Source organism: Wickerhamiella sorbophila (genome assembly GCF_002251995.1).
Source record: "Wickerhamiella sorbophila strain DS02 chromosome Unknown contig2, whole genome shotgun sequence".
Lineage (NCBI taxonomy): Eukaryota > Fungi > Ascomycota > Dipodascomycetes > Dipodascales > Trichomonascaceae > Wickerhamiella > Wickerhamiella sorbophila.
In genome coordinates, this window is record NW_020194005.1 from 1,647,874 (window position 1) to 1,672,985 (window position 25,112).

General features: G+C 50.6%; 14 protein-coding genes across 14 annotated transcripts; 4 read left to right on the forward strand and 10 right to left on the reverse strand.

Moving 5' to 3' along the window:
• Positions 1–197: 197 nt before the first annotated feature.
• B9G98_04214 (hypothetical protein) lies at positions 198–644 on the reverse strand (the record flags this gene model as incomplete). The annotated part of the gene is made up of 1 exon (XM_024810771.1): positions 198–644. One exon carries the CDS (start codon positions 642–644, stop codon positions 198–200), a length of 447 nt encoding a protein of 148 aa, XP_024666539.1.
• Positions 645–1,276: 632 nt separating this feature from the next.
• B9G98_04215 (Disintegrin and metalloproteinase domain-containing protein B) lies at positions 1,277–3,886 on the reverse strand (the record flags this gene model as incomplete). Its single annotated transcript, XM_024810772.1, has 1 exon — positions 1,277–3,886. One exon carries the CDS (start codon positions 3,884–3,886, stop codon positions 1,277–1,279), a length of 2,610 nt encoding a protein of 869 aa, XP_024666540.1.
• A 387-nt stretch (positions 3,887–4,273) lies between these two features.
• B9G98_04216 (hypothetical protein) lies at positions 4,274–7,987 on the reverse strand (the record flags this gene model as incomplete). The annotated part of the gene is made up of 1 exon (XM_024810773.1): positions 4,274–7,987. One exon carries the CDS (start codon positions 7,985–7,987, stop codon positions 4,274–4,276), a length of 3,714 nt encoding a protein of 1,237 aa, XP_024666541.1.
• A 252-nt stretch (positions 7,988–8,239) lies between these two features.
• Positions 8,240–9,403, forward strand: B9G98_04217 (Putative alanyl-tRNA editing protein alaX; the record flags this gene model as incomplete). Its single annotated transcript, XM_024810774.1, has 1 exon — positions 8,240–9,403. One exon carries the CDS (start codon positions 8,240–8,242, stop codon positions 9,401–9,403), a length of 1,164 nt encoding a protein of 387 aa, XP_024666542.1.
• A 13-nt stretch (positions 9,404–9,416) lies between these two features.
• Positions 9,417–9,779, reverse strand: B9G98_04218 (hypothetical protein; the record flags this gene model as incomplete). The annotated part of the gene is made up of 1 exon (XM_024810775.1): positions 9,417–9,779. The coding sequence occupies one exon, from the start codon at positions 9,777–9,779 to the stop codon at positions 9,417–9,419; it is 363 nt and encodes a 120-aa protein (XP_024666543.1).
• Positions 9,780–9,979: 200 nt separating this feature from the next.
• On the reverse strand, positions 9,980–11,485 carry B9G98_04219 (Antagonist of mitotic exit network protein 1; the record flags this gene model as incomplete). Its single annotated transcript, XM_024810776.1, has 1 exon — positions 9,980–11,485. The coding sequence occupies one exon, from the start codon at positions 11,483–11,485 to the stop codon at positions 9,980–9,982; it is 1,506 nt and encodes a 501-aa protein (XP_024666544.1).
• A 1,205-nt stretch (positions 11,486–12,690) lies between these two features.
• B9G98_04220 (Alkyltransferase-like protein 1) lies at positions 12,691–13,077 on the forward strand (the record flags this gene model as incomplete). The annotated part of the gene is made up of 1 exon (XM_024810777.1): positions 12,691–13,077. One exon carries the CDS (start codon positions 12,691–12,693, stop codon positions 13,075–13,077), a length of 387 nt encoding a protein of 128 aa, XP_024666545.1.
• Positions 13,078–13,864: 787 nt separating this feature from the next.
• Positions 13,865–14,386, reverse strand: B9G98_04221 (Prenylated Rab acceptor 1; the record flags this gene model as incomplete). Its single annotated transcript, XM_024810778.1, has 1 exon — positions 13,865–14,386. The coding sequence occupies one exon, from the start codon at positions 14,384–14,386 to the stop codon at positions 13,865–13,867; it is 522 nt and encodes a 173-aa protein (XP_024666546.1).
• A 383-nt stretch (positions 14,387–14,769) lies between these two features.
• On the reverse strand, positions 14,770–16,182 carry B9G98_04222 (putative RING finger protein P8B7.15c; the record flags this gene model as incomplete). The annotated part of the gene is made up of 1 exon (XM_024810779.1): positions 14,770–16,182. One exon carries the CDS (start codon positions 16,180–16,182, stop codon positions 14,770–14,772), a length of 1,413 nt encoding a protein of 470 aa, XP_024666547.1.
• A 95-nt stretch (positions 16,183–16,277) lies between these two features.
• Positions 16,278–17,606, reverse strand: B9G98_04223 (hypothetical protein; the record flags this gene model as incomplete). The annotated part of the gene is made up of 1 exon (XM_024810780.1): positions 16,278–17,606. The coding sequence occupies one exon, from the start codon at positions 17,604–17,606 to the stop codon at positions 16,278–16,280; it is 1,329 nt and encodes a 442-aa protein (XP_024666548.1).
• Positions 17,607–17,740: 134 nt separating this feature from the next.
• B9G98_04224 (Type 2A phosphatase-associated protein 42) lies at positions 17,741–19,006 on the forward strand (the record flags this gene model as incomplete). Its single annotated transcript, XM_024810781.1, has 1 exon — positions 17,741–19,006. One exon carries the CDS (start codon positions 17,741–17,743, stop codon positions 19,004–19,006), a length of 1,266 nt encoding a protein of 421 aa, XP_024666549.1.
• A 55-nt stretch (positions 19,007–19,061) lies between these two features.
• B9G98_04225 (hypothetical protein) lies at positions 19,062–22,100 on the forward strand (the record flags this gene model as incomplete). The annotated part of the gene is made up of 1 exon (XM_024810782.1): positions 19,062–22,100. The coding sequence occupies one exon, from the start codon at positions 19,062–19,064 to the stop codon at positions 22,098–22,100; it is 3,039 nt and encodes a 1,012-aa protein (XP_024666550.1).
• Positions 22,101–22,157: 57 nt separating this feature from the next.
• On the reverse strand, positions 22,158–23,138 carry B9G98_04226 (Arabinose 5-phosphate isomerase KpsF; the record flags this gene model as incomplete). The annotated part of the gene is made up of 1 exon (XM_024810783.1): positions 22,158–23,138. One exon carries the CDS (start codon positions 23,136–23,138, stop codon positions 22,158–22,160), a length of 981 nt encoding a protein of 326 aa, XP_024666551.1.
• Positions 23,139–23,850: 712 nt separating this feature from the next.
• Positions 23,851–25,041, reverse strand: B9G98_04227 (Vacuolar protein sorting-associated protein 62; the record flags this gene model as incomplete). The annotated part of the gene is made up of 1 exon (XM_024810784.1): positions 23,851–25,041. One exon carries the CDS (start codon positions 25,039–25,041, stop codon positions 23,851–23,853), a length of 1,191 nt encoding a protein of 396 aa, XP_024666552.1.
• Between the last annotated feature and the right edge of the window lie 71 nt (positions 25,042–25,112).

A 25,112-nucleotide genomic window follows, 5' to 3' on the forward strand; every position in this document is an offset into this window, starting at 1 on the left:
TGGCAAGTGTTTCGGGTCGTACCAATTTTGTAGTTGTTCTTTTCAAATAGACAACCTTGCATCGTTTTATAGTCCAAAAACTCGCTTGACGTTGCGTCGAGCTTCCAAAAAAATATTCGTATTCAGGCATAAAATGTCAAAGCCGCTGAACGACTGAAAGTGCCGGGCCAGATTGAACGGCCTTTTGGTTTCCAAAATTACCAGTACTTCTCAAAGGGATTGAATAGCTCGGCTTCGTTCATGGATTCATCGCCATGGAAAATGTAGACGCTGCCGTTTCTCTTCATGACCTTGCGGGTAGACGTGAGCTGCGGCTTGAGTAAAATGTCCGGCGCCAGGTCAGAGTGCCTGGACGTCTCAAAATCTAAAGATAAGGTTGGCGCGTTGTCGGGCAAGCAACTCCATGAAGACGCTGGCTCAGAGGGCGTGCGCGGGCTATGGTTCAGCGAGCTCACTGTCGAGTCACTGGTCAAGCTACTAAAGCTTCCCTGGCTGTTGAGTCGCGTGCTTGTTTTCCCGCTTTTCAGCGAAGCGGCCGAGTCAGTACGTTTAGTTTTACTCAGACCACCGTTAAGCAACATGGAAATAGACCTCGTGCTGAATGTCTTGGAGGCCCGGTGGGATCGATCACGACCATTAAGCATTGTTTCTTGTGAGTTTGTGCAGCTTTTTCAGACGACCGTTATCAACCTCTCTGGATGGTGATGATCGCCTTATATCCGGAGCGATTTTCAAGTAGTAAGGGGCTGCAGCTAATTAATGCGGGTGCTTATTATCAGAGGGGTGCACGCGAGGTCGATCTGGCCAGGGGTAAAATACGGGTGGGGGACGTTTGTGGGAAATTGTTGATACAATATAAACAAACCGGAAATTAATTGCTTCAAAATGCCAAAGCCGACGGGCTTTAAAATGCACACGTGTTCTGGTGTAGCCACAGAAACGAGCCAGCTGCATTACAAAGACATTACTTTGATCTGCAATCGTAGCGAAGCGAATCTGAAACAGCCCAGAAGAGAGGGCGAACCTGTGGTAAATCCATAATTGATTCAGGGGCCTTTCACAAACCAGCAGCCAGCCCCAAAGCTCCTGCTTCAGCTGCAAGCTCAATTTACCCTATTATATAAATCTGCCATGGCTGGTCCTTCCCCCTTTCCTCCCGACCTGATGGATGCAGGAGCCCCAGCAATTGATTGCAGGTCGTTATACTTGCATGAACGGTAGATGCGACTATTAATAAAAAAGAATACTTGGTTGATTTAGAGGTATTAGGCGCCAGTTATGGGAACTGGCTGATACGAACTCTCGATTTACTCCCACGTGCGCGCTCGGGCGGTGCGTAGAATACTTCGGACGATGAAGCACCTCGATCGTCATACTCCCGAGTAGCGTAAGTCGGTGGTGGGGGATCATCGCTCCTATACATTGGTAGTGGAGGTGCATAAATATTGTAAGTAGGCTCCATGGAGGGAGGCGGAGGCGGATAAGTATTGTAAGTAGGATCCATGGAAGGAGGCGGAGGGTAGTATGGTTGGGATGCCTGGTATGCTCGCAGTCTTTTACTGCGTCCCCGCGTCAACATCGTAAGGATGTACAGGAAAAAGGACACACCAGCAAAGGCACCAATAGCAACTGCAATGTACTTCCACCATGCCCATCCACCGCTTCCGCCAGCATCATCGAAGAAGGAACTCTTGCCGCCAATGCATTGACCGTTTCGGCATGTACCGGTTCCAGCACAAGGGGTGCCGTCCAAGTAGTTTTGGTGTAGCATAAAGCAGTTTCCGGTAAAGTTTGGATCGATGCAGGATATTTGACAGGATGTGGAATCGCATGCCTTTTGCAGATTCAAGGGCCGACCAGCTACGGTCACGGTTCTATTTGCCATAATGAGCTGACACTGAAGATCCCGGGACGTACAATGGCCGGCGACACAACTAAGACCCGTCGAATTTCTATCAGGAAGTTGACATGATTTTCCGTTTTCCGCCAGCCGCGGTCCAGGGCAAGATGTAGAGTTTCCGGGACAATACTGGTCGAAATCACAAGGGCCAGTGGATTGGCGACAAACCGTATCGGACGCTGCGAACTTGCAGCCTGAGCAGCACTGCTCATTTGTATCATCGCACTGAGACCCTGCAGTATATTTACAGGTCAGAGGATCGCAGCAAGGGTTGCCCTTGCATCCCTCTACACCGCCACAATCGCACTCTTCTCCCTCTTCAACAATTCCGTTACCACAAACATTTTCCGAGATCAGATTGATTCCTCCTGAATTCGCCAATAGACATGTGCTATTGATTGTGCGTCGAGCGATGTTGGTGCAAACATTGCCCTGCGTGCATGCACTGAACGACTGCTGTGATGATCCGGCGCTCGGGTTCATGAGGTACTGGCCGTTAGGCAAACAAGCGTTTGACGAGCCAGGACAGCAATTAGACGTCGTGTCATCAAGCTTGCTACAGGTATCACTGTCACAGTCGTGAACCGCTCCGAAAGAGTGGCCAAGCTCGTGGGCCAGCACATGGGGGTCAAGCAAAGTTTTTGTGACGACGCTGGTGCCACCCTTCTGGCAAACAAGTCCTGCCCAAGCAATACCCACCAAACTTCCCTGTCCACAGTCCGTGAATAATGTCCAGGTTGCGATTCCATCGTCGGAACGGGTTTTTCGCCAGTCAGTGAAGGAATTCAGACGGTCGTTTATCGAAGACCCGTTTTGCACACATTGATAGTTCCAGGGATACTGGGGGTCAGAAGCTGGACAGTCTGTTGAATTCGGCATGACGATATGTTTGAGGCCAAGCGTGATATTGAATCCTTGCTCGAAAAAGCGCGAGGATTGGCTCACGGTATCGAGAAGATACGAACGGATTGACTGAGTAGAATTGAACTGTCTCATGAAATTGCAGTCAACGGCTATACCCGTGAGAGAGACCATTCGCTTTTGAGGACACCCACTTGTATCGCCTATAGTGGTGTATAAACTAACGCCATTAGGAGAGTTTCCGCTAACGTCGTCACGCCGGAATTTCATCGTGGCATGACCTTGATCTAGTTCATCCAAATACCTGAAATCGTTGACTGGAAACTTCTCCATCGAGTTGAGAGGCCCTTCGTTGTCAACATCTGCTTCACGCCAAACAATTGCTTGATCCGCGCTCCAGTTCCTGTCCAAGAGCTGTTTTTTCTCAGTGCCGCTGAGCGTTGCTGCCAAGTGCTCGACTGTCGTCAAATGATACACAGTTTGTGGTATCCCCAAATTAGTTTCGTCGTCAACAAGCCAAGAACCCATGAAGGATGTTCCACTCGATGAATTAGAGACGACCACACGCGCCCAGCCAACCGGATTGTACGTCGAGACCTCTTTGTTATTCTTCAACTTGAAGACGTTTCTATACGCTGTACCCTCCAGCACAGACAGGGTGCTGTCCTTTACTCCATTCTCGTCCTCTATTTGCAGCCAGTCGTCTTCCTGCTGCGCCAACGTGAGCTTGAACTTGAGCGTTTTTTGCGGCAGCTCAACTTGGGAAGTATTTCTGGTCAAAAACGTGTACAGAGCAAGCGAGTCCGAGCTCGATTTGAGAGACGGTCTGTATTGCTCGTTCAAAGCTTGAGCGTTATTTGGATCGAACTGGACGTACCAGCGGCGCGCTAAATTCGAAATGTGATCGTCAGAACCGATCGAGACCTCTAGGTTGATTCCGTTGGGCGAATCGATATGGTTTATGCTTAAAACAGGTGCAATATACCTCAGCTCAGCCGTGTTTCGCAAGGAAACTGCAGAAACAGTCGAGATGGCCCACAGCAGAGCCGTCCAAAATAGCAGCAGTTTGCAAGACGAACATGGCGTCCAAGTTATAATGCGTCTCGTCTCTATAGAATCGTTCATTTATCGATTCCATTAAAGTTCACCGTTTGAGCAAACTTTCCTCTAGCGCATAAATACTGAGGTTAAATATACCTGCTGGGTTAGTCAATGGAAAACGCCCCGGGAAGGCGCAAGGCTTGGCATGACAGCTAGACACACATGAATCAACAGCCTCTTTTTGGGAGCCGTGCTCCCTGAAAACGTCTGATTTACATCATTGCTAGAGCTACTGCTGTACTCTTATGCCTCTAACCGCCAACAAAGTGCCCAAAACATCAAGCGATGCCCGCAATGTATATGCAATGTGCCCGTGCCCTACAGGATTTGCATGCACGTTATTAAAATTGTAAGGCAAGCGAGAGGGGCGAAGAGCAGAAAAAAGAACAGAATTTCGTACTTGAAAGCTATTTAAGGACGCCCGCGTTCGTTACTTTCTCGGTACGTCTGATCAACATAGGGTTTCATGAAATCATTCATACCCATGTATGAGGAAGTCCTGGGAACCAGTGGGGGCAGTGAAGGATGATCGGAATTGCCAAGACTGCTCAAGACAGAGCCCTGCACCTTAATCACCGGCCGCTCAGCCTCAGCGGATCCAAGAGCATCTGCAGGTGGCGAGGCACTGACAGGACGAACTACTGGCGAAATTATCGCCGGTAGGCCTGTAGCTGGCGGGGCAGGGGCCACATGGAGCACAGTGTGCTTGACCGGTGTGGGCGCTATTGGAACTGGGTCTGGCTTCTCAACAGATTCTGGCTCATGCTTGAGGGGTGCAACAGGAGGTGGTACAACAATTGGGGCAGCACGTTTCACCGGAGGCTCAGCTTGTACTGGTAGGTGCGGTCGCGGAGCAAAAAATCCCGGGCTCGGTCCATTCAGTATAGCTACGGGCACCTGTGACGGGCTCGGTTGGTGATCCTTGATTGCGCTTGTTCCGTTATGCCCCGCCCCGTTTGCCTTGACATACACAGGGAGGACCCGTACGGCATTGCGCTCATCTGCCTTTGCTGCAGTCTCGCGGTAGCCGCGTTGATCTGCGAATTGCTCGAAATAACTAGTACAAGTACTCGCTGATCGGCCAACGTGCTTTGCAATCTCAGACCACCTAGTGCCGTAAAGGTCTAGTAACCGTTCAAACAGCTGAACATCTTTCGCATGCCAGCTTTCTTCTGGAACGGGTGTTCCCGAAAGGGTTCCGACGTTCGAAACAACCGGGGCAGCCGCTGAAACCGCAGCAAGCGTCGCAAGTGCGTCAAATGAGCTGTCCGCTGATTGTACAGTCTGCAATGTCTGAGCAGCCTCGACCGTATCACCATCAACTTCCACAGGCTTCTTTTCCTTGCGCTGGCGAGGCTTGCGCACTTTTGGAAGTACCAAAGGCTCTGTGGCTGCTGGCTTTGGTTCCTCGTCCTTTTCGATTTTCAAATCAACTGAGAGATCTCTCGAGGAATCGTCAACCTCCATAGCATCGCCCTCAGCATCATCAACTGAAGGAGTTCCCGCTGGTGAGTCAATATTACTAGCAACCGTGTTGGGAGAAGAAGCGAAGTGATCTTCGAAAATATCCACCTTCTTCTTGCGGCCGCGTTTGCCACGAGCTTTAGGCTTGACCAGTAGACCCTTGTAATCAGCCTGTTTCTTCGTTCGGTAGTAATGCAAAACACACTCGTGGAAAGTGCGGCCATTACCCATGAAATCAGCAATCCGGCCAAATTCCTTGGGGTAGAGCGTGTAAGCCTGGGCAAACTTTTCGTGTTCCTGGAACGAGAAGGTGTCAATCTTGTCTTTAACTAGACGTTGAAGCATTGCGTTTTTGTCAACAACTTTTTCGTTTGTATCCTGGAACTTGAGATCTCGTTCAGCAGGGTCAAAAATTCGAGGAGGTATTGTAGCAGACGTCAATCGAGCTCTTACAAGAGGGTCTCTGGCTGTTTGCATTTCTAAGCTTGCCAAAATCTCCAGGAATTCAGCTTCACTTCGAGCAGCATCTCCATAGCTCCGGCTTCTTCTCGGAGCTTCTTCAAGAACGTTCTCTTCAATCCTTGTGGCTTCTGCAGTTCGCTCGGCATGTTCATTATCGAGCTGAGTACAGAAGCTTGACCATGTGGAAGAGAGCTGTTCTCGTTGCTTGCGGTACTTGCAATACTTGCTATCGAGATCACCATAGTGCTTTGCAATGACAGTATAAACCGGGGTAGAGCAGAGCGAGGACACTTCTTTGGTCCAGGATGGGGACTTGGGCTCGAGGAAAGGAAGCTTTTTGGGAATAGTGTCAAGTAGGGCCAAAGCCGTTTCCATTCTAGTCATAGGTCCGATAAACTCAGTGTCTTTTGCGGTAAATACACCCTTTGGGGGTTCAGTGTCAAGTTTCATAGTATCCTGGTCGATTTTGATAGGTTTGGTGATTTTGACTTTCGGAAGAACATCTATCAGCTCCGTATCTTTTTGTCGAGATTCCTTGGGCTGTTGGGGTTCTTTAGCTTCCTTCACCTTTAGTGGCTTGAGCTCTCTGAGACCTTTTGCAGACTCCTTCGGCTCTTTGAGTCCCTTGGCTTTAGTTTCCTTGAGTTCCTTGGGTGTCTCGGACCCCTTGGCTTCCCTGGCTACTTTGGGTTCTTTGAATTCCTTGACATTGTTGCCTTCTGTGAATTCCTTGACCTTAGGCCCTTCGGGCTCCTTGGGTTCCTTGGACTCCGTGGGTTCCGTGAGTGCCATGGGTGCCGTGGGTACCGTAGGTATCGTAGGTTCCATGGGTTCCTTAGATTCCATGGGTGCCGTGGGTGCCGTAGGCTCCTTAGATTCCGTGGGCTTATTGGATTCGACTAGCTCTTTGAGATCCTTGGATTCCTTGGTCTCGTTGTTTTTAGATTCTGGCGGGTTCGCCATTGGCGCAAGCTTCTGTGCTTCCGGTTCCTTCACTACAGGTGTCTCTGGTCTCGTTAAGTCATTGGGTAAATTGGGTTTCAGAACTTGTTTTGATCCTCCGACATCAGCACTGCTTCCTTGTGGTGTGTTAAGCAGTCCAACTTCTGGAGCATCGCCAGAGGGTGAAGCAGAAAGCGGTGCCTCGACTTGGGCTATATCCGTAGCAGGTTTTGGGGTATGTGAATCGAGCTTGGTAATAGACTCGATATCCCCGGGTATATTAGCGCTAGATTTTGCATCGGGGACGGACTCTGGGGCGGGCTCGACTTTGACCCTCTTAGAAGCAGACTCAGGACTATTATCAAGACTGTGAACAGGCCTTTCGGGGGTTGCTGAGTGTGGCGATCTGCTGCTTGGGATGCGATGGCCAGCATCACGTCCAATGGGGGACGGAGAACGAGTACGGTAATCCCTTCGCCAGTCGCGTCGACGGTCCCAGTCTCGGCTCCTTCTGTCGCGGTCCCAGTACCTATCGTGGTCCCTGTCCCTATCATAATCTCTGTCTCGATCTCTGTCGCGTTCTCTATCTCGATCACGGTCTCTATCGTAGTCTCTATCGTAGTCACGATGGGATCCACGGTGCCTATCACGGTCGCGGTAGTCCCTGCGCCTGTCGCTGTAAATTTCGTTATAGTCGCGAGGCCTACGGTCTGGTGGGCCGTCTCTGTAGCGATCTCGATCACGGTCCATATCTCTGTCTCTGTATTCATTCCATCGCGGTCCGCTCGAGCTGCCGCCGCGTCGGCCCATCCAGCGGTCGCCGCGTCGGCGATACCCTGTGCTTGGACGACGCCAGGGGTCTCCATAACTACCGCGACGGTCCATACTATCGTCATAAGAGCCGTTTCTTGGCCTAGAGTCGCGTTCATCTGGCGCCCTGCGCGGTGGACCCGTCCGGTCGTAGCTCCTGGGAACGCTGCTGCTAGGACCTCCGCCTCCAGGGCGAACCGTGTATTCGTACCTCGAGCCTCCAGACGAGTTTTGACGAGGCGGAAACGAAGAGCCGTGTGAAAACTGCCTTGGCCGGCCGTAATCTATGCTGGTGCCTGGTCGGACAGTTACGGCCGCAGCGGGGCCGTTGTCTGGTGTTCCATTGTGGTTTGGCGGAACATGCCGTTCGTGTGTCGCATCTGAGCCTTGTGCTGGCCCCAACGAGGGCGGTGGTTCAGATTTAAGCGTAGATGGCTTCGCACTCATCGACCATGGGGGCGATTAAAAAGTTGTAGTCAGCTGGGACCTCTGATTGCGGGAGACAGGAGAATGTGATGATCACCGCCGCCCGATAGAGTAGCGGGAAGAAGCGCCGGATAAGTAGGGGAGGAAATACCTGTCGTGTGCGAGGCACTTACGAGAGTGGTGGATTGGGGGTTTCCAGGTCTGCTGCGCCTTAATAAGTCCCCCTGATGCAGACTATTCTTATTCTGGCCAGCCGCAGCTTGTGCCTTTGTAATGCTCATGCCAGCGCTTGCCGGCGCGCTCCGCTGCCAAAGAGATTCGTATCTGAAGGTGCTGCAGACCAAGGTTGTATCGTGCGAGAAGAAGAAGGGGTTTTATGCGGTCGAGTTTGAGGACACTGTGCTGTTTCCCGAGGGAGGGGGCCAACCCTTTGATAAGGGCGTAATCTTGCGTGAAAAGGACGATTCCGAGACGCCTGTTGAGGTCACAGACGTTCAACGCGATGGGCTTCATGCGATCCACAGTTTGATCAGCCCCCTGGAGCCTGGTGAGACTGTGACCATGCAGGTCGACTGGGCCCGCCGCCTGGACCATATGCAGCAGCACACTGGACAACATTTACTCTCTGCCGTGCTCGATAAGAAAGATGTTGCCACTGTGGGATGGAATTTGGGTGTCCAGATGAACTACGTTGAGCTTGACCGTAAACTGTCGACTGAGGAAGTACAAGAAACCCAGCTCGACGTGAACCAGGCCATTGCCCAAGCTTTGCCAATTACCGTCGACATTTCTGGCCACGACGAAGAAAAGGGCGCTATGCGTGTTGTAACTATTGGAGAAATGGACAGGAACCCGTGCTGTGGCACTCATCTGGCTAAAACATCAGAGATTGGGTCCATACTGCTCTTGCACCAGGTTCCGAATAAGGGCAACAGTAGGCTGTTTTTCATGGCAGGAAACCGGGTTACTGACTACGCAAAGTCAAGCCATGACAGGATCCGATCAGTGAATGCTGCATTATCCTGCCAGACCGATGATACACTTTCCAAAATCGAGCAGCTCCAGCTTCGCCAGAGAGCGCTGTTGTCGCAACTGAAGACCGCCCAGCAAGAACTTGCCGTCCAGGAAGCAGGTAAAATCGCAGCAATTCTCGAATCAAAAGAGGTCTATGTTCTCTATAAACCGGATTACGATATGGAGTATCTGCGGTTCGTGGAAAAACAGCTGCCTGATCTGCAGGGCACGGCTATTCTCCTTTGTGGCCAAGGCCCCAGTGGCGGAGCGATTATTATTGCCGGCAAAGCCGTAGACAAATATGCAGGACTGGTCAAAGATACGTTCAAGGACGCCAAAGGAGGCGGAAAGGGCCGGTGGCAGGGCAAGGTTGTGCGGTACAACTCCGGCGAGGTCGAGCGGGCACTGGAGTTGAATAAATAGCTTTCTTAGGACTTTACATATGAAACAGCCCGTTAATGCGCCACCGCCATCGTAGTTTTCGCTGAACGGTGTATAGCCACGAATGCTGAGTGGGCTGAAGGTCAATTATTGGCGAGGGCTTGGCTGGAAAATAGTCGTCAATCAGCACCATCGCGCCATCGACCGAAGGAAAAAACGTCAGCCGCTGGTCGAGCATGTCCAATTTTGAGGGCTGGTGCTTCAATGCTCGGCGCTGCGGTATCAAACTGGGCTGTGAGCTGGTCGCTCGCAGCGTGCGGTCTTGCAGGACTTTTGTTATTCTCGGTTTGGCACGAACGTAGTCGCTCGGCTGGTGAGCCCGGTTGGACAATTCCGCCAGAGCCTGTCTTGCTGTCATTCTAGCTGGCCTCCTGTTCCCAGCCTTTTTGTTCAATCGGAGACTGCTTGTGTTTGGGATGTTGACCTATTTCTAAATACGGCTTTAATGCATCACAACTCCCAACCCCACATATTGCAGCAGGTAGGCGAGGGCAGGGGAGGAGGTTATTCTTAGCGGTTGAGAGCGCGGGCCGGTGTTGAAAAATGTAATTAAGCAAGTTAATCGGCGCTATTAACCCATTCCTGACAGTCGGCCAGAATGCGGCGAGAGACTTCTTGTCGCAATCGATTGAGGGCAATTTGCATCCGTCGTTCGACGATTTCACATCCTTCGATTAGTGGGGGGTGGCCCTGTCGTTCGCGATACCGCTTAAATAAAGCTAGCGGTCGCATGTGGGTAATTTGTGTGCAGCCGCGTATCTCCAAGACGCTCAGGTTGGGAGTGTAGCTGAGGATCCGAGGCACAGATGCGTCCGTCAAAAGTCGACAATTGTTTAGAGAGAGACGCTGGAGATGCACTCCTCTGTTCAGTGCGAGCTCCCAGATCGCACGGTCGTCAATCTCGCAGCCAGCAAGACCGAGGGTGTTGACCTGGGTTTGCCGGGCAAGGTGCTTGATACCCTTGTAAGTAACAAGCTCGCCACCACTCGTTCTCCCGACGTTGATAAGAGTAAGATTTGGGCAGTACTTGGCGATTATTTTCAGTCCTTTGTCGGAGACCTGCTCACAGGCCCGCAGATCAAGATATTCGAGTCTGGGGCATTTGTCTGCAATATGATATAGCGTGCGGTCGGTAACTCGACTACAGCCGGGTAGTACAATCTTCGTTAGTCGGCTGCCTTGGAGAAGACTGACTGTGGGGGCAATGCCCGGGCAGGTGTAAAACTCGAGCCACTCGAGATTGCCGCCAAGAGCAGAGCCCATCTGCTCGATTTCAATCTGCTTGGAATCGGTCAGTTTATGCAGAATCAGCATGGTTGGTTTGCGAACCTGGTTGTATTCTTTCTTGACCACCGACTGGACGAACTGCCGCCAGCGATGGCCGTCTCTGAAGTGAGTTCTCTTTTCCAAAACTTTTTTCGACATAATATACCACATTTGATTAACCAGTAAACAGTTGTATAGGCCCATTGCTGGAGCATACTCGTTCGTACATGGCGCCTTGCCTTGGGAGTGTTCCCAAACGTCGACGGCCTTTTGAGTATCGCCATAAATAAGCTGGGCATGCCTAAGAGACATTGGCTTGCGTCGTCTTTGACTGAATTCATGCGGGACGGTGTTTAGTGCATCAAGCTGCTCAAAAATTTCGTAAAGAATCTCAGGGGTGGCCAGAGCTCGGTGGCAGGATGAAGAAACCGGTTCGGACGTTTGTCCTAACGGTCCATCGATTAAGTGTGTTGAATGCAAATGGTGATCAATGTCTGTAACGTCATGAATGTCATCCGTGTCGCTATCGGTGATGTCGAGATCAGCACATAGGTCATTAATCACTTCGCGACGACGGTTGTAGCTGGCGTTGAAGGATTGGGACTCCGACAGGACCCGCAGCCCATTCTTTATTAAACGGCCAGTTCGCAACAGCGTGGACACCGGCGAGGCATTGCTGCTGGACGGCACAGCAGCTTTGTCGCCGTGGTCGTCAATGTCCGGGGCCCGGTTTAGTGCCTGGGGCAGCGATGAACTGCGGGGTGGCCTGGGCACATTGTTCCTCCCTGATATCCCCATTTCTTTCGAAACGGTTTTCCTGTTCACGAGGATTGGAAGGGGGATGGGAGCCTTAATATTGACCTAACCACTTTTGTTTCGTCTTTGCTGGGTGGCTGGCTAATGATGCAAGAGCTTATTTTCCCTTGGGAGCATGACTACCAACTCGCTAATTAGGTGCACGAGAGTGCGTCATGGGGAGGGTCAGTTCGATCGAAAGAGAACAACGACCTGCTCAAACGATCCAGGATTTTTACCAGCCCTCAAGATACGTGTTCAAACTTACTATCGTACGTTGTTATTTACTCAGATCATTAGCGGCCGTCCCAGCGGCGACCTAGTTCTCCGTCCTGCACTCCCCTGCAAGAGCTGGGCTGGTTACCTCCCAATGTCCCCTTGGGAAGGTTAAGCGGCCTAAGGGGAAACGCGGCTTGTGAGCGCAGAGCGGTTTGGCAGCCGGGAAAACGCAAACGCTGGGGATAAACCAACAAGGTACATTTTATTTAGCGCTAACGGACTAAATCCGATCTTCTCTAATATCCTATAAACTTATAATTACATCTGTCCCACGACGCGACGCCATATTGGCCAAGTCTGTTTCAAGTTTCGTCACGCAGCTCATGCCCTCCTTCCTGCATGCTCCCATTTTTTTTCCCTTTTAGCGGTGAGCGAGCACTCGTTCATTAATAATAACTTACCTAAACGGGAAAAGTTGCTACGTCGACCAACCCTTGTCTGAAAGCGGGTAGTTCGTGGTGGAGAAGCCCTAACAGCAGTCACACTCTGATTCTGACTAATCGATAGTACCCACTCTAAGTGAATAATCCCTAGCCAGCGTACCCTTTCAACACACTTCCATGCCGGTAAGTAAAATCACAGGAGCGAACAGCCGTTTCGCTCAGCGATTGCGATACAACGGAATCTAACATTCAGTCGAACAAGAGCTTGAAGACCAAGCTGAAGCTGGCCAAGGCTTCCAAGCAGAGTGGTCACGTCCCCATGTTTTTTCGGGCTAAGACCGATTCCACCATCCGGTGGAACTACAAGCGTCGCCACTGGCGCCGCACTAAGCTGAAGATCTAAATCAGCTTAACCTATTGTGGATTCCTATCCTGTAGCATTTTATATGTCTAAAATGGCGTTATACCTTGGACCTTTCTTTCCTCTTACTCCCCTCTTCCTCTGCTGACCAACGGAGAACACTCGCTGGATTCTGATCGGAAGTAATGCCAGAGTATGGAGCAGGGTCTCAGGAAGCGCTTGATTTCCATTTAATGGTATACCACTTAGCTACTCAAATCCCCTACGGAAGAGTCACTAACTACGGCCATCTGGCGTATCTAGCGGGAAAGCCTGAGAACTCGAGGCAGGTGGGGTACGCGCTCAAGCATTTGCCTACGAGGCCTGAGCTTCGCTACAGCTCGCAGTCCGTACCGTGGTGGCGGGTTATTGGCGGTTCCGGGTACATCAGCACGGTTGAGAAACGCCAGCACCAGCTGGAGCGGCTGCGGCAGGAGATCCCGGTGACCGACAAGGGCGGGGTGGATATGGCTACGTACGGCTGGTTTCCTGAAATCGAGGACTTGAATACTGATGTAGAATACCCGCAATAACCAGGCCTCTGCGTGGCTGCCCTGGAAACCCCCAGACTATTACAAATGGATGGGCCCCTTGAGAAAATTTCAGTTTCCTAACAGTAAGTTTTCCAAAGATGATCCAACTTCAATTTTCAAACTAGAGTTTGTGAAGCTATTTATGATCAGAAGTTTAAATCTGAGGACAAGACTGACTAGACGCAATAACTCGTACGTTCATGAAGAGCCACAGCACTGGGCACTGACAAGGATGAGTGACATGCTTTAAGTGGGCCTAGAAAACCTACGCTACAGAAACTAACCAGCAAAACAAAAACAAACAGTGAGTATTATGATGATCTCTTAGATGACGAGTCCGAATCAGGTTTCCTGTTGACGACAACCTTTTTACAATTCCATTCATGCATTGCTGAATACTAACTAGGCTCTATACGGGGGACGGTACTTTGAGAAAGTTAAAGCTCCAAAGAAATGGTTCTTTAGTGGTTTAACTGTCTTTGCCTTGATGAACTTGAAAAATAAAAGACAAGCATATGTCTGATTTCTTTTGAAGACAATTTTTTCGTGTCTGAGGTAAGTTGATATGATGCATTCTCCACAACTCACGACGGTCAGCTTAGCCCGAAATACGTGGCAGTGCTGAGATTCGCCTTTGACAAGGCGTGGTTCTGATCACTAACCAGCAAACTCCTTGTTTCTACCTCTGAAGCCTATGTTTATAAAACGATTAATATGTTGTAATAGTGTCTTGAGAATTTCAGATGTTGCTTTTGACGTGCCCGATAATCTATAGCGTTTGCGGTGTCTAAACCTGGTCGGCAAACTCACTTTCAAGAGGCTTTTCGAGCAGCGCGGCGTGGCCCAAAATAGTGACGCCGGCAGCACCGATCAGCCAAAACAGAGTAGCAAGAGGTGAAGCAATAATAAATAATGGAACAACAATCACACCCAGACCAATGTACAGCGACTGGCTGGTAATGGTACCAAACGGCGTGACGAGGTCCTGCCCGCCCAGGGCGCTGATGGTCATGAAGCCACCAAAGCCCAAGAAAAGAACAAAGAGCAAAAGAGGGTTGGTAAGAAGCGAATAAAGCGACAGCATGACCAAAATCATCAAGTAGTTGCTAGAGAAATAGCTCAGGTTGAAGGCGATACGCGCTTGAGCATCTCCCCAGCCCTCCGGCCGCGAAAGACGGTTGAATGCGAAGAACTCACGCACTCCCTTCACGTTAGACAGGCGGTTGCGGATCGATGAGCTCTCGGCGCGCAGATTGTCCAGCGAAAGATTCGACGGTAAGGCAAAAGAAACACGCGACAAAAAACTCATTTTTGGCAGTAAAGATACGTGACAGTAAGCAGACCTCTCCGCCACATATACTTGCCAGGGTTAGGTCGTGTTGGCAGAATTTCGGGGGTTTTTTCTTTTAAATAGTCCATATAGTACTTTGAAACTGCTAGGATTTATACTATCTCGACATTGCTTGGACGACAAGCGTGTGTTGGGCTGAATATCACCGCGATCTCAAATGGCGGGATCAGCATGCCTCCTTGGAAAGCTCATGTCTACCAACTCGTCTGAATTAAGAGCACAAGACAGACTGATTCAAAGTTTCGTGTTTTTAACAAGTAGTCAACTTGGTGCAACTCAAGAAAAAGAGTCTAGTCAATACTGACGTTCAAACCCTTATGGTCATAAATTAAGCTACACACCTATCGCCGGCCTCTTCTGGACCGTCTGTCGTCATCGCTTTCACTGCTCTCCGAATAATCGAATTCTTCGACAGTTGTCGTCATATTGTACGGCCTCAATGTACGGTTTTCAGCCACAGGAGCTGAAGGGATCATTGGCGGCATAAAAAACGGAGGAAACATAAAGGGGAAAACAGGCACAGCAGCAACTGGAGCGACCGGCGCGGCTGCGGCTACGCTTGCTGTTTTATTTGCATCGCTTTTTTCGTCATCAGATTCATATGCTCCTTCCGAAATATCGTTCTCACTTTTGGCTCGTTTGACATCAGGTCTGTCGGTCTCGTCTTCCTGCGATCCGTCATCGTCCGGCCGCTCTCGTTTCAACTCACCGTCCCCATCCTCTTGGTGGTCGAATTCATAGACCTTTTTAGCCATTTCCTCGTCGGCTGAGAGCTGATCAATATACACATCTTCCTGCCCGCAGTTGGGGCATTTAAATTCGCTGCTGATCAAGGCGTCTTGAATCGACTGATCTGAATACGTCTTGCCACAGCATGGGGTTTTGACTGGATCAACTATAAGTTCGTGCGTGATTGGGTCTTGCAATTCATCCGGCACTTCGCGACGGGCTTTGGCCGTTTGCTGCAATTGCCGTTTTTGGAAGTCTTTCCAGGACCGATCGTCGGCTACTGCAACAACATATTGTCCATCTGCATCCATAAGGTAAGATCCAGAGTCGTCGTCGGCCGGCTTCTCGACGGTTCGAAGCATACTCTTGGGAATACCAGTGGTCCGCCGAACTCTCTTGGCCTCCCAGGTGGGATCATTGAGCGTAGGACAATGGCTGATGTAGTGGCCCTTTTGTCCACATCGATGGCAAATATATCCGGGCGGAGGCTCTTTTTCACCAGCTGCAGGTGCTAAATTTCGTGGGGTGTACACTGGTGCCTTGGTCTCCATTTCTTGTTGGGTTTTCTGCCACTGCTCGCCTTGGGCTTGAAACATGGCATTGATCATGTCTTCTTCTGTAGCTGTGCCACCAATCCTCATGCCTGTAGAGGCTGCTTGGCCCGTAGCAGGACCAGCTGCCGCCGTGGACCCAGCTTTAAAATCCTCGCGCCTAGCAGCGTTTTTAGCGTTAACGACCATGCTTCCTGAAACATAGCGAACTGCTGCGTCCCTGGCATTCGCCCTAACAGGTATTCTTCGAGCAAGGACCGAGGTGGACCGCGGAATCACCTCGCTGTCATTGACATAAACATCCCCATTGTCTGGGTTCGTCAACCGGAGCTCGAATGTGTCCGCGGTGGTGTCTAACTTGTTTTTTAGAAGAATCTCCCTCTTCAAGTCAAACACTGATATACCAGTACCATCAAATAGAATCCTCGAAGGCTCCTTTTGCGACTGGAATCGATAGTACACCGTCGATGCCATTGATGACCAAACCGGGAGATCGATTGATGGGGGGAGGTGGGCTTTATGGGCAGACATCGGGATACCGCGAGGTAGATCAATTGCTACATAAACAACTATTTTCCGGCATATGAAATAACTGCGTATTTTCCGCTCCAACTCCAGCCATTAGAATTCTGGTCGGGGCGCTTTTCTGCCCATAGTTTTTTGAGTTCCTGCTCCTTGTTTGGCGGCAGTCCCACACACACGTCCGATTTAATTGTGCGAAGTGTCACGAGGTTGATGTTGTTGTAATCGAGATCGCCAAGCGCTTCAACAAAAGGAGTTTCTCTGGGCCAGCGGTAGTCGCCCGTCAGTTTGCGATAGTTCAGATCACCCTTGAAGAAGACAAGCTTGGAAGACCTCAGATCGGACCAAACCTGGGCTCCGCCATTGGCGCCGTTTGAGTTGATCTCCGAGAAGGAACAGTAGGAGGTCCAGAAGGTCGATGGCCGGAAAACAATCTGGCCCTCGTAATGGGCGACTCGGGCGACTACGGCCTCAATTGCCTTGCGATTCGAAGGGAACAACTTGCCGTTCAAAAGGAGAGGAACGAATTGCTGCCAATCACGCAGTGTGACATCCGAAACAAACCACGGAATAGACTTGGGGTGGAAAACGATTTGCTCAGCCAGTCCAGTATCGAGCATGAAAAGAGCAAATATGAGATCGGTATAGAACTCGAAACCCGCGTTGTCGAGCACAATGTCGACCCGGCCACCAGAGGCCGACGTCATTCGTTTCCAAACTTGGGCCTGATCGTTTACCAACAACGTATCGCCCTCCCGGTGGTGAGCGGCAACCTGCAGGGCCTTGATATCGTCGAGACTAATGGTCACAAGTAATGACAAGTCTGTAGCGTTTCCCCACAGGGAAGATTTCATAAATTCGTCAAAAAGGATGCGCAATGCCTCGGTATCGACCGGCTTTTCGGCTAGCTCAGAGCTCAATTGCAGGTAACGTTCAGCCAAGGTGCCGACAGCGTCTGCTGACTTGTAAAAAGTCTCGTCTTTAGCTGATGCAAACATATCGTAGTGTTTCCAGTGCCTCGTAGACTCGAAATAGGTCTGCAACGTACGATACATGTGACATTCGGAGAACAGCCAGGGGGCCTGTTTCCAGGTCAATCCAGGCGACCGTTTGAGGTATTCATTGTACACAGCGATATCCTTGTCTGTTCCTTCGGGAATAGGCTTGATTTCGCCAGCAATTTCGAGCTCCTTCAGAAGCCCCTTGATCTGACCAACGATCGTCTCGGCTTCTTTGACGGCTTCCGGACTAGAGGCGCTCGACTTTGCGTTCTCAAAGGCTTCAAGCAAGGAATTAACAATGGAGGGCCATCGTCTGAGCAAGGAATCGTTCGCAAACGAATCGGTCTCGCTATTCAAATATGGTTGAGGTGTCATGATGAATCATCTACCCCCCATCGGAACGGTTAATTATACTATTTGCTATACCGAATACAACAAAATCCACGATACTTTACCTGCAGTTTGTCTAAAGTGATCAATTCTACCACGTCTCTTCTTAACTAATCGTCATGTCTGACCCCATATTCCAAGCGCCGCTCCCTGAACGATTTGCATTGGCATCGCGGTTAACCGAGCAGCTAGACGACGGGATATATCGTCCAGGTACACCCGAACATGCTAAAGTGTATCGAAGGACGTTAGCGCTGCTGTCCACATGCCTTGTAATGGCTGAACAGCTGAACTTGCTTGATGCGACGGCAAGCCTAGATGAAATCAGCACAAAATCGCTCAAATATATGACGATCGATTTCCACATTGCCAAACTGCTTGACGAGTCTTTTATCAACCCAAGCGAGGGTTCAGTGGTTGCCAGATTAAGAGTTGCCAAGAGTGCTCTGCGCAAGTTCTACGACTTTCTTCTGGTTCTAGCAGATCATGACCTTTTGGACGAAGCCCTGCTGGCCCAGGTAACTCCATATGTGTTTCTGCCCGAAGGACGTTATGGTCGCTCACAAATGCCAGATCTCCTGGATAAGATCGCCCACTCAGATGCCAAAATGTCTCCCAGATTCAAACCGCACAAGTCGAGCTCCAAGGCGCGGAACAACGACAGCATTGTGTTTACAACAAACGTCGGCGGCGATAAGAACGATAAGAACGCCAAGTACGAAGATGTTCGTCGGGACGAGCTCGCAAAGCTTCGGAAACTTGGCCGCCGTGCTGTCGACTCAATGCGTAGCTGCTGGCGCGAAATTGAGCTGCTTATTTTCGCCGTGCCAGAACAGCAGCGTGAGGACATTACCAAAGAGCCCGAAGAAGCATACTTACCGCATATTCTTGTTACTGCACAGAACATTGGTCGCGGACGACCGCCCCGAGCGGATGTTCTGGCCAACCCCGATGTTGACGACCCCAATCTCCTGGCTGCAGCAGGTTCTGGAAACCGTGGCTATACATTTGACGATGCTAGGAACGCAATGAAAGCACAGGGCACTGACTACAGCACTAAAGTCGATGCCACCATCGAGAGACCCGACCCCCACGCCATTCTCGGCCCCCAGGGTCAGGTCCTCAAACCTTTTGTATTGACCGACGGCAGACAGCAAATTGCCCGCAAAGTTATGGGTACTGGACAAGTCCTGCCTACCATGTCGATCGAAGAGGCTGTTGAATACGAGTTGAAGAACCGCGTCAAACCCGCAGACCCAGCCGGCCCTGAGATTGACGAGGAAAGCGAGCTCTATTCCGACATGCAAACTATGAAGGCCCGCCAATGGGACGAATTCACCGAAGCAAACCCTAAAGGAGCCGGTAACACTATGAATAGAGGCTAATAGATCCTAGTTTATTACATTGTTTTTCCCAGGAAATAGTTTTTTTGTCAGCAGCATGTTTACAGAAACCACTTTGGTGAGTGACAGCAGTGCTCGACTGCACGCGCCAAGGGTGCTTAATGTTGTTCTACCGGAGACGGACCTGAATTCAAGGAACAGCACCGGCGCTCTGAACGAGTCTGCCGCGGCAGCGGTTCTGGATCGCGGTGCCCGAGCGTATTTGGCGTCGGCAGCTGGAGTGGTTGTTCGAGAGAGTATGGGCCTTGCTGCTGGCTCTATTATGTGGAGGGTGATCGACGATGCACACGCAATCAGTCTTGAGCCGCTGGATACGAACGGCGAGCCATTAGGCTATTCCATTATAGAGCTACGATCTGCAGGATCTCCGATTCTGCCCAACTTTGTGACGGCAACTGACGATCGTGGACTGGCGCTAGTCTTGGACTTTTTCACAGCCGACGGGATTTTATACACGATTTCATTGGACTACAAGCAATTCACCAACTCGGAGTTCGACACATCACAGCCCTGGTGTGTCATGAAGCAGCCAATTGTTTTTGATCTGGTCAATCCCCAAGTGTTACATTCTGTTTCTCCCAAAATGCTTCTGTTGAGCTTAGCAGACGGGTCGTTGCTGAAATTCTCCCGCACCAGTGCTCTAGGAATGCTCGAGTCCAGCCAGTTCAGCGACCAATTTGCTCCTTCTGGTTTGAGGTGGATGTTTAGAAACTCAGAAGATCGGGTCGAAGGTAAATCTCATCTTTCCAAACGTACGATCGTCGCAATCGATTCGTCCAAGGACTTTGCTGTAACCTACAGTATCAATAACGAGATCAAGCTGTGGTCTTTGGCCAAGGCCTCGTGTGTGTTCCGAAAGCCGTGCCAAGATGAAAGGGCTGCGTTGCGATTGCTTCCAGGACCATATGTGCGTTTTGACAACACGGGTGAGTACGTTGCGGCATATCTTCCTTCCGATGGCCGATCAGGGATCGAGATATTCAAGGTGTTCAGTCAGGGCCTCGAGTCAACGTCAAAGCCCACGCACGAACCTAGCGAGACGCCGGCAAATTGGCTTCTCACCGCCCTCATATTTTACAAGAATACAAGTTTGTTCAAGATTACGGCTGCCTGGCGCTCAAATCTCAGCTCGATTGTCAAATGCTTGGAAGTTCCTCATGACCGGGCTCTCGCTTCGAAATCAATTGTCGCAAGCAGACATGAGGCCAAATCTTTGTTGAGTCTTCCTGAGGAGTCTGATCTTGAGCATTTTGTTTCAAGCATCTTCTCTACCGAACGCTATTCGGACTTTGCATTACGGCGGGCCCTACAGATCTATTCTGGCAGTCCACCGGCGCCTTATGAGCCACTCGAAGCATATGCACGTGAATCTGTGCAAAGGACTGTTCAGACCATGACTGATCCAAACCAAAAAAGTTTGCGTCTTCAGTGGCTACGACTGGATAGAATATGCCGAGAGATCGAAGCCCAAAGTTCCGAGTTACTTGGTTTGGCTTACGTCCCCAGTAGAGATTTGACCTGGGTTTTGCGTAGTGGGCATGTTTCACTTTTGACTCCGGCAAACCTTGCGGTGACTTCAGCCGAGTCCTTTTCTAAAATGTTTGATTCCATTTCAAAGCCTGCCCTTTACGCTGTTGAATCCAGCCTGACTTCTCTGATCACTACCCCTTCTGATCGGCTACCTTTCGATGCTATGGAAGAGATCTACAGAGCGTTCTCTCAAAGTAGTATGAATATGCCTGTCCTTGAGTATGCAGGTCTTGAGAAGGCCCTGACAGAAACCCTTCAAAGCACTCTCACAAAACCTACGATAACAATGTCGGCGAGCCCAATGACACCTCTGGGTGCGGAGTTGCTGGCAAGGGCAGTTGCAGATTTCAGCCAGGAGATACGCAAGTTCTCAGTGAGAGCGGTTGCGGTGATTATTCTCGCCGTTTCCGAGGGAAGACTTTCAAACGATGTTGAATTGTTCGATGCGGCCCTGTCAGTTTTCAAGTCCTCTTCGGCCATTCTTTCTTTACGAGCTGCTGTTGGTTCAAGTCCCCATCACAGTTACAGCAGTTGGGCAAGCGGCCTGGAAATTGGTATTTCTTTAGCACAGGTTCGAGTTGATGGGCAGACGTTTTGCGGATTACCCCAGTTACTACGGCAGATCGTAGATGTTAGCAGCGGTTCCAAGGGCCTGGAACTGTTTTATGACCTCTCGTTGAAGAACTACGCGGGTCTCGATCAAGTGGCACCTTACCTGCCCAATACAGCTGCTGGTGTGTTTGTTAAGGGACTCGGGTTACTTCGAACCTATCCGGCCAAGGCCAAACAGTTAATTTCGAGGGTTGTGCCCACTATTGCCCTGTGTGAACAGCCCGAGCTCGAATTCTTAGGCACAGCGGTTGCCAGAGCTTCCGGTTTCTCTTTGGTTTACCTGTCAGTTAGCCGTTTAGCAGAGGGCGCAGGCGCCCTGGAGGCATCATTGCACTTTGCAAAATTAGCAGCCCAGTCGCCGGTTGCTGAATCGCAAAAACAGCTTCAACGTCTAGCCCTGGCGGCTGGGGACCTTGATTGCGCATATCAGGTTATTTGCACTCTACACAGGCTTGGTGACTCCCAGATCTCGAAAGGAATCTTACAGCTTCTGGAGGCTGCTGCTAAACAGGGCAAAGCAGACCACGTCTTGCGGGTTTTCCCCTTCATAGGAATGGTTGAAGTTTTGCATGAGATTCTTTTGCAGCGCCCCACAATTGGCAGCGTGCCTAGCTACAAGCTACTCTATGTTTGGTGCATTACCCGAGAAGATTACGTCGGAGCGGCCACTGCGATCTACAAGAACTTGTGTGCCACCAAAGCAGAGCCAGTTCGAGGCGATCCTTCCGAAGCAGTTGCGGCCCGGTTTGATTGGTACACCATCCTATTGAACGCACTCAAGTGTGCAGACGAGGAAGACCGCTGGATGGTAGTAAACCAGCGGGTGATCACCCTTAAAGACGTTGAACAGGAGTATCTGTCGTTGCTGAGCGAGATGACCCAGGCGTTGCCCAAACAGGCAGCCTCGACAGTTTTCAGTCTTATGAGAAAGTAATAAACCTACTGTAATCTAAATTTCGTGTCACATAATAAAAGAAGTAAAAATGTTCAATCAGCTCCAGTCGCTTGACCATATCAGTCCCTGCGGCTCATCCTGCTCCACGCTCATTGTGAGCTGGGTGCAATATTGAATGGGGCCAACGAGTCGGGGTATTGAGTCCACCGGATATCCATGTGCATTAACGGGTTGTCCTGATTTGAGAGCATTGAGAATATCTGCGGAATAATACACCGTGTTTCCGGCGATGATCAGCTCGCTCTGGGCCACTGCACGCCAGAGATCCAACTCGCTTGTTTCGTTTAGCGGGCCAGCTAGTTTGGGAATTTTATGCCACGGTGTGAAGGTTGGAACTGATTCGGGCTCGTCTTTGTACGAGCGGCCAATAGCTCCTCCGGGGTGCCATCTGCCAAAGTTGTGTCGTCGAAGTTTGTAGTCTGCTTCAATCATTTCAAAAAGGGAAATGCAGATAGCGTCGCCCACAGCCAGACATGCCGTTGTGGTGACGGTGGGGGCCGCCAGTCCGTATACTGAGATTTCCAGATGGTCATCCGGGATGACCACGGGCACCACCTCTGTGGCGCGGTGTGCCATTTTACTGTCCAAGGAGCAGGTCATTACCAGTACCGTCTGCTCGCTGGGTAGATGATCCCACAGCTGTAAAAGCTCGGCGGTACTGCCACTTGAGCTGACCATAATCACCACATCTCTGGGCTTGACCATGCCTAGATCGCCGTGCAGAGCGTCGCTGGGGTGGAGACTCGCAGTGGCAATACCAAACGAATGTAAAGTGGCAACCAATTTTTCAGCAATCTTCAAAGATTTGCCCATACCGGTGAGCACGATCTTGTTTTGGCCCAGCACGCAATTGTGGAGAAGAGTCAGGACGCGAAAGAACTGCGCCTGCACCTGCGAGTCATTGGTGTACATGTCCGCAATATACGAGAGCGCCTTCGCCTGCCTCTGGAGCAAATTGGTGGCCGTGCTCAACACGTACTGGCTCTGGTGTTCACAGGGAGGGGTCAAAGCCTGCATTTTAGAATAAACAGATGTGGGGCGTGGCCAGTCGATTAAAAACTGTCGAGTCACCCTGGGTGAAATTACGGTCCAAACGCCTGAATTCTGTTGCCCACAAGCGGATTGAAAAAATCGTGGGTATGCGAGCTGAGCGGACTGGCTTTATCTTTAAAAGTCTGGAGCGGCTTAAAAAGTTTCTGTGACGCAGGCTGCTGACGTAACAAATGCAATTTGCAGTTCCTTTGTAACCGGGCCGCGCACTCTTCGTTCAGGGAACTCGAGGTTGAACAGGCCTTGGCCTTGGCGAAAGCCGGCATATATACCGGATGCTAGGCGAAATTGAGATCGGGCAATAAATAGTCTATTTCTATAAGTATGCTAGCAACTTTTCGCAGACTTTTTCCATTTCCGAGATTCGCATGTGAGCTGCCGCTGTGTGGGCTGTGGTGGTGGCAAAAGTGCTGATGCATATGCAAACGGCTAATCACGTGTATAGCTGCGATTTAGTAGGTGCCAATTGGGGTATAATGTGGCCGTTGGCCGGTCGGGACGGAGTTGGCGGCGAGGTTGCTTTGGATGTGGAATTGAAGCTGCGCAGGATTTTTCACAATCGTTTGTCGCTTGTTCATCCTTCCTGCCTGGACGTTGGCCAAACCTTACCACCAACTACTCCCAGAGACTGGGTTGCTGACTATGTGTTGATTTATGCAGAGTCTACCGGCGGTGCAGGTCAAGCCAATAGCCTATCTAGCCAGAAACAGAACCAACCTCTCCATAAAACCCAGGAAAAAATGTAGTCAAACGGTTTGGGAATGCGCTCCAGAATCATTGGGCAGGACGGCGACTCTTGTTCCAGCCCCTCTCCCGGGGTCACTCGGTTTCGAACCCGACAAGAGTGGAACACGTTCCACCACTTTGACCGCTGGCAGGGGTTTGTGCGCATCAGGTTTTTGAACAGAGGACCCTGCGGGCCGTCTATCATTCTGTATTCCCAAATTGACCACGCCTGCCGAGGATCGTCTGGATCCAGCTTCTTATCGCCCCAGTACCCGTCGAACAAAAGCCAGTCCTTGTGGGTACTTTCACGTCCTGGGGCTGTGCCGTTGGCGGGCCGAACTTCTGTGCCATCAAAAGTATAGGCCATATAGTTGGCGGCGGGGTCCCAAATATCCCCCCGGTCCGTAAAATCACATAAAACGCTCCACGGAATATCATGTGAGTGTTGGCCTCCTGTAACATAATGGGCATGAGTTCCTCTAGCCGCCAAGATCACTGGCCGGTTGGGATCTACATCCAACTTTTCCAGAGTCTCAAACCAGTACGCAGTTCCACCACCGTGAGCCGACATCCACACAATCTCCGGTTTCTTGGTTTCTTTGGAAAACCTCACCAAGCTGTGCTCCCAATCGCCTAGATGGTTTCCATACGGCCCGGCGCCCATAACAAACGGTCCTAGATTGAAAGGGTAAAAATAGAACCAAAACGCATCTATGAAGTCGCCCTTGTCGACAGTAATTAACACGGCCGGTGCGTTGGCCAGCTTGCCACTGCTTGGGCGCGGGACGTTATCAGCCGCCGTCACCCATTTAGGATCATGCTCCCAGTTATCCTGTGCAGACATGTACAGTTTGGTATTCTCCCCGTAAACAGCCCGAGTATCTTTGGCTAGTGAATTGAGTGTGCCCAGAGTGAGTCGGTCTGTCACATTTGCTTGCTCAGTGGCGAGCCGAAAGTGGCCTACAAACTCCTCGATATCCCCCGGCAGGTACACTTCCTCCGAATACAGCTGCACTACGGGCGCATACTTTGCAATATAGTCTGGAATAACTGTAGGGGACGGATTGTACACTAACTGGGGCTCAATTCTGCTAGAAAACAGCCCAACCACCCACGGAATTAGCAAGTTCCCGAAAGATATCATGCTGGGTTTTTTGGGACCGGTTTACTAAATCGACTGGGGGGAGCTAGGCTGGCTAATGGAAATATGGCCTT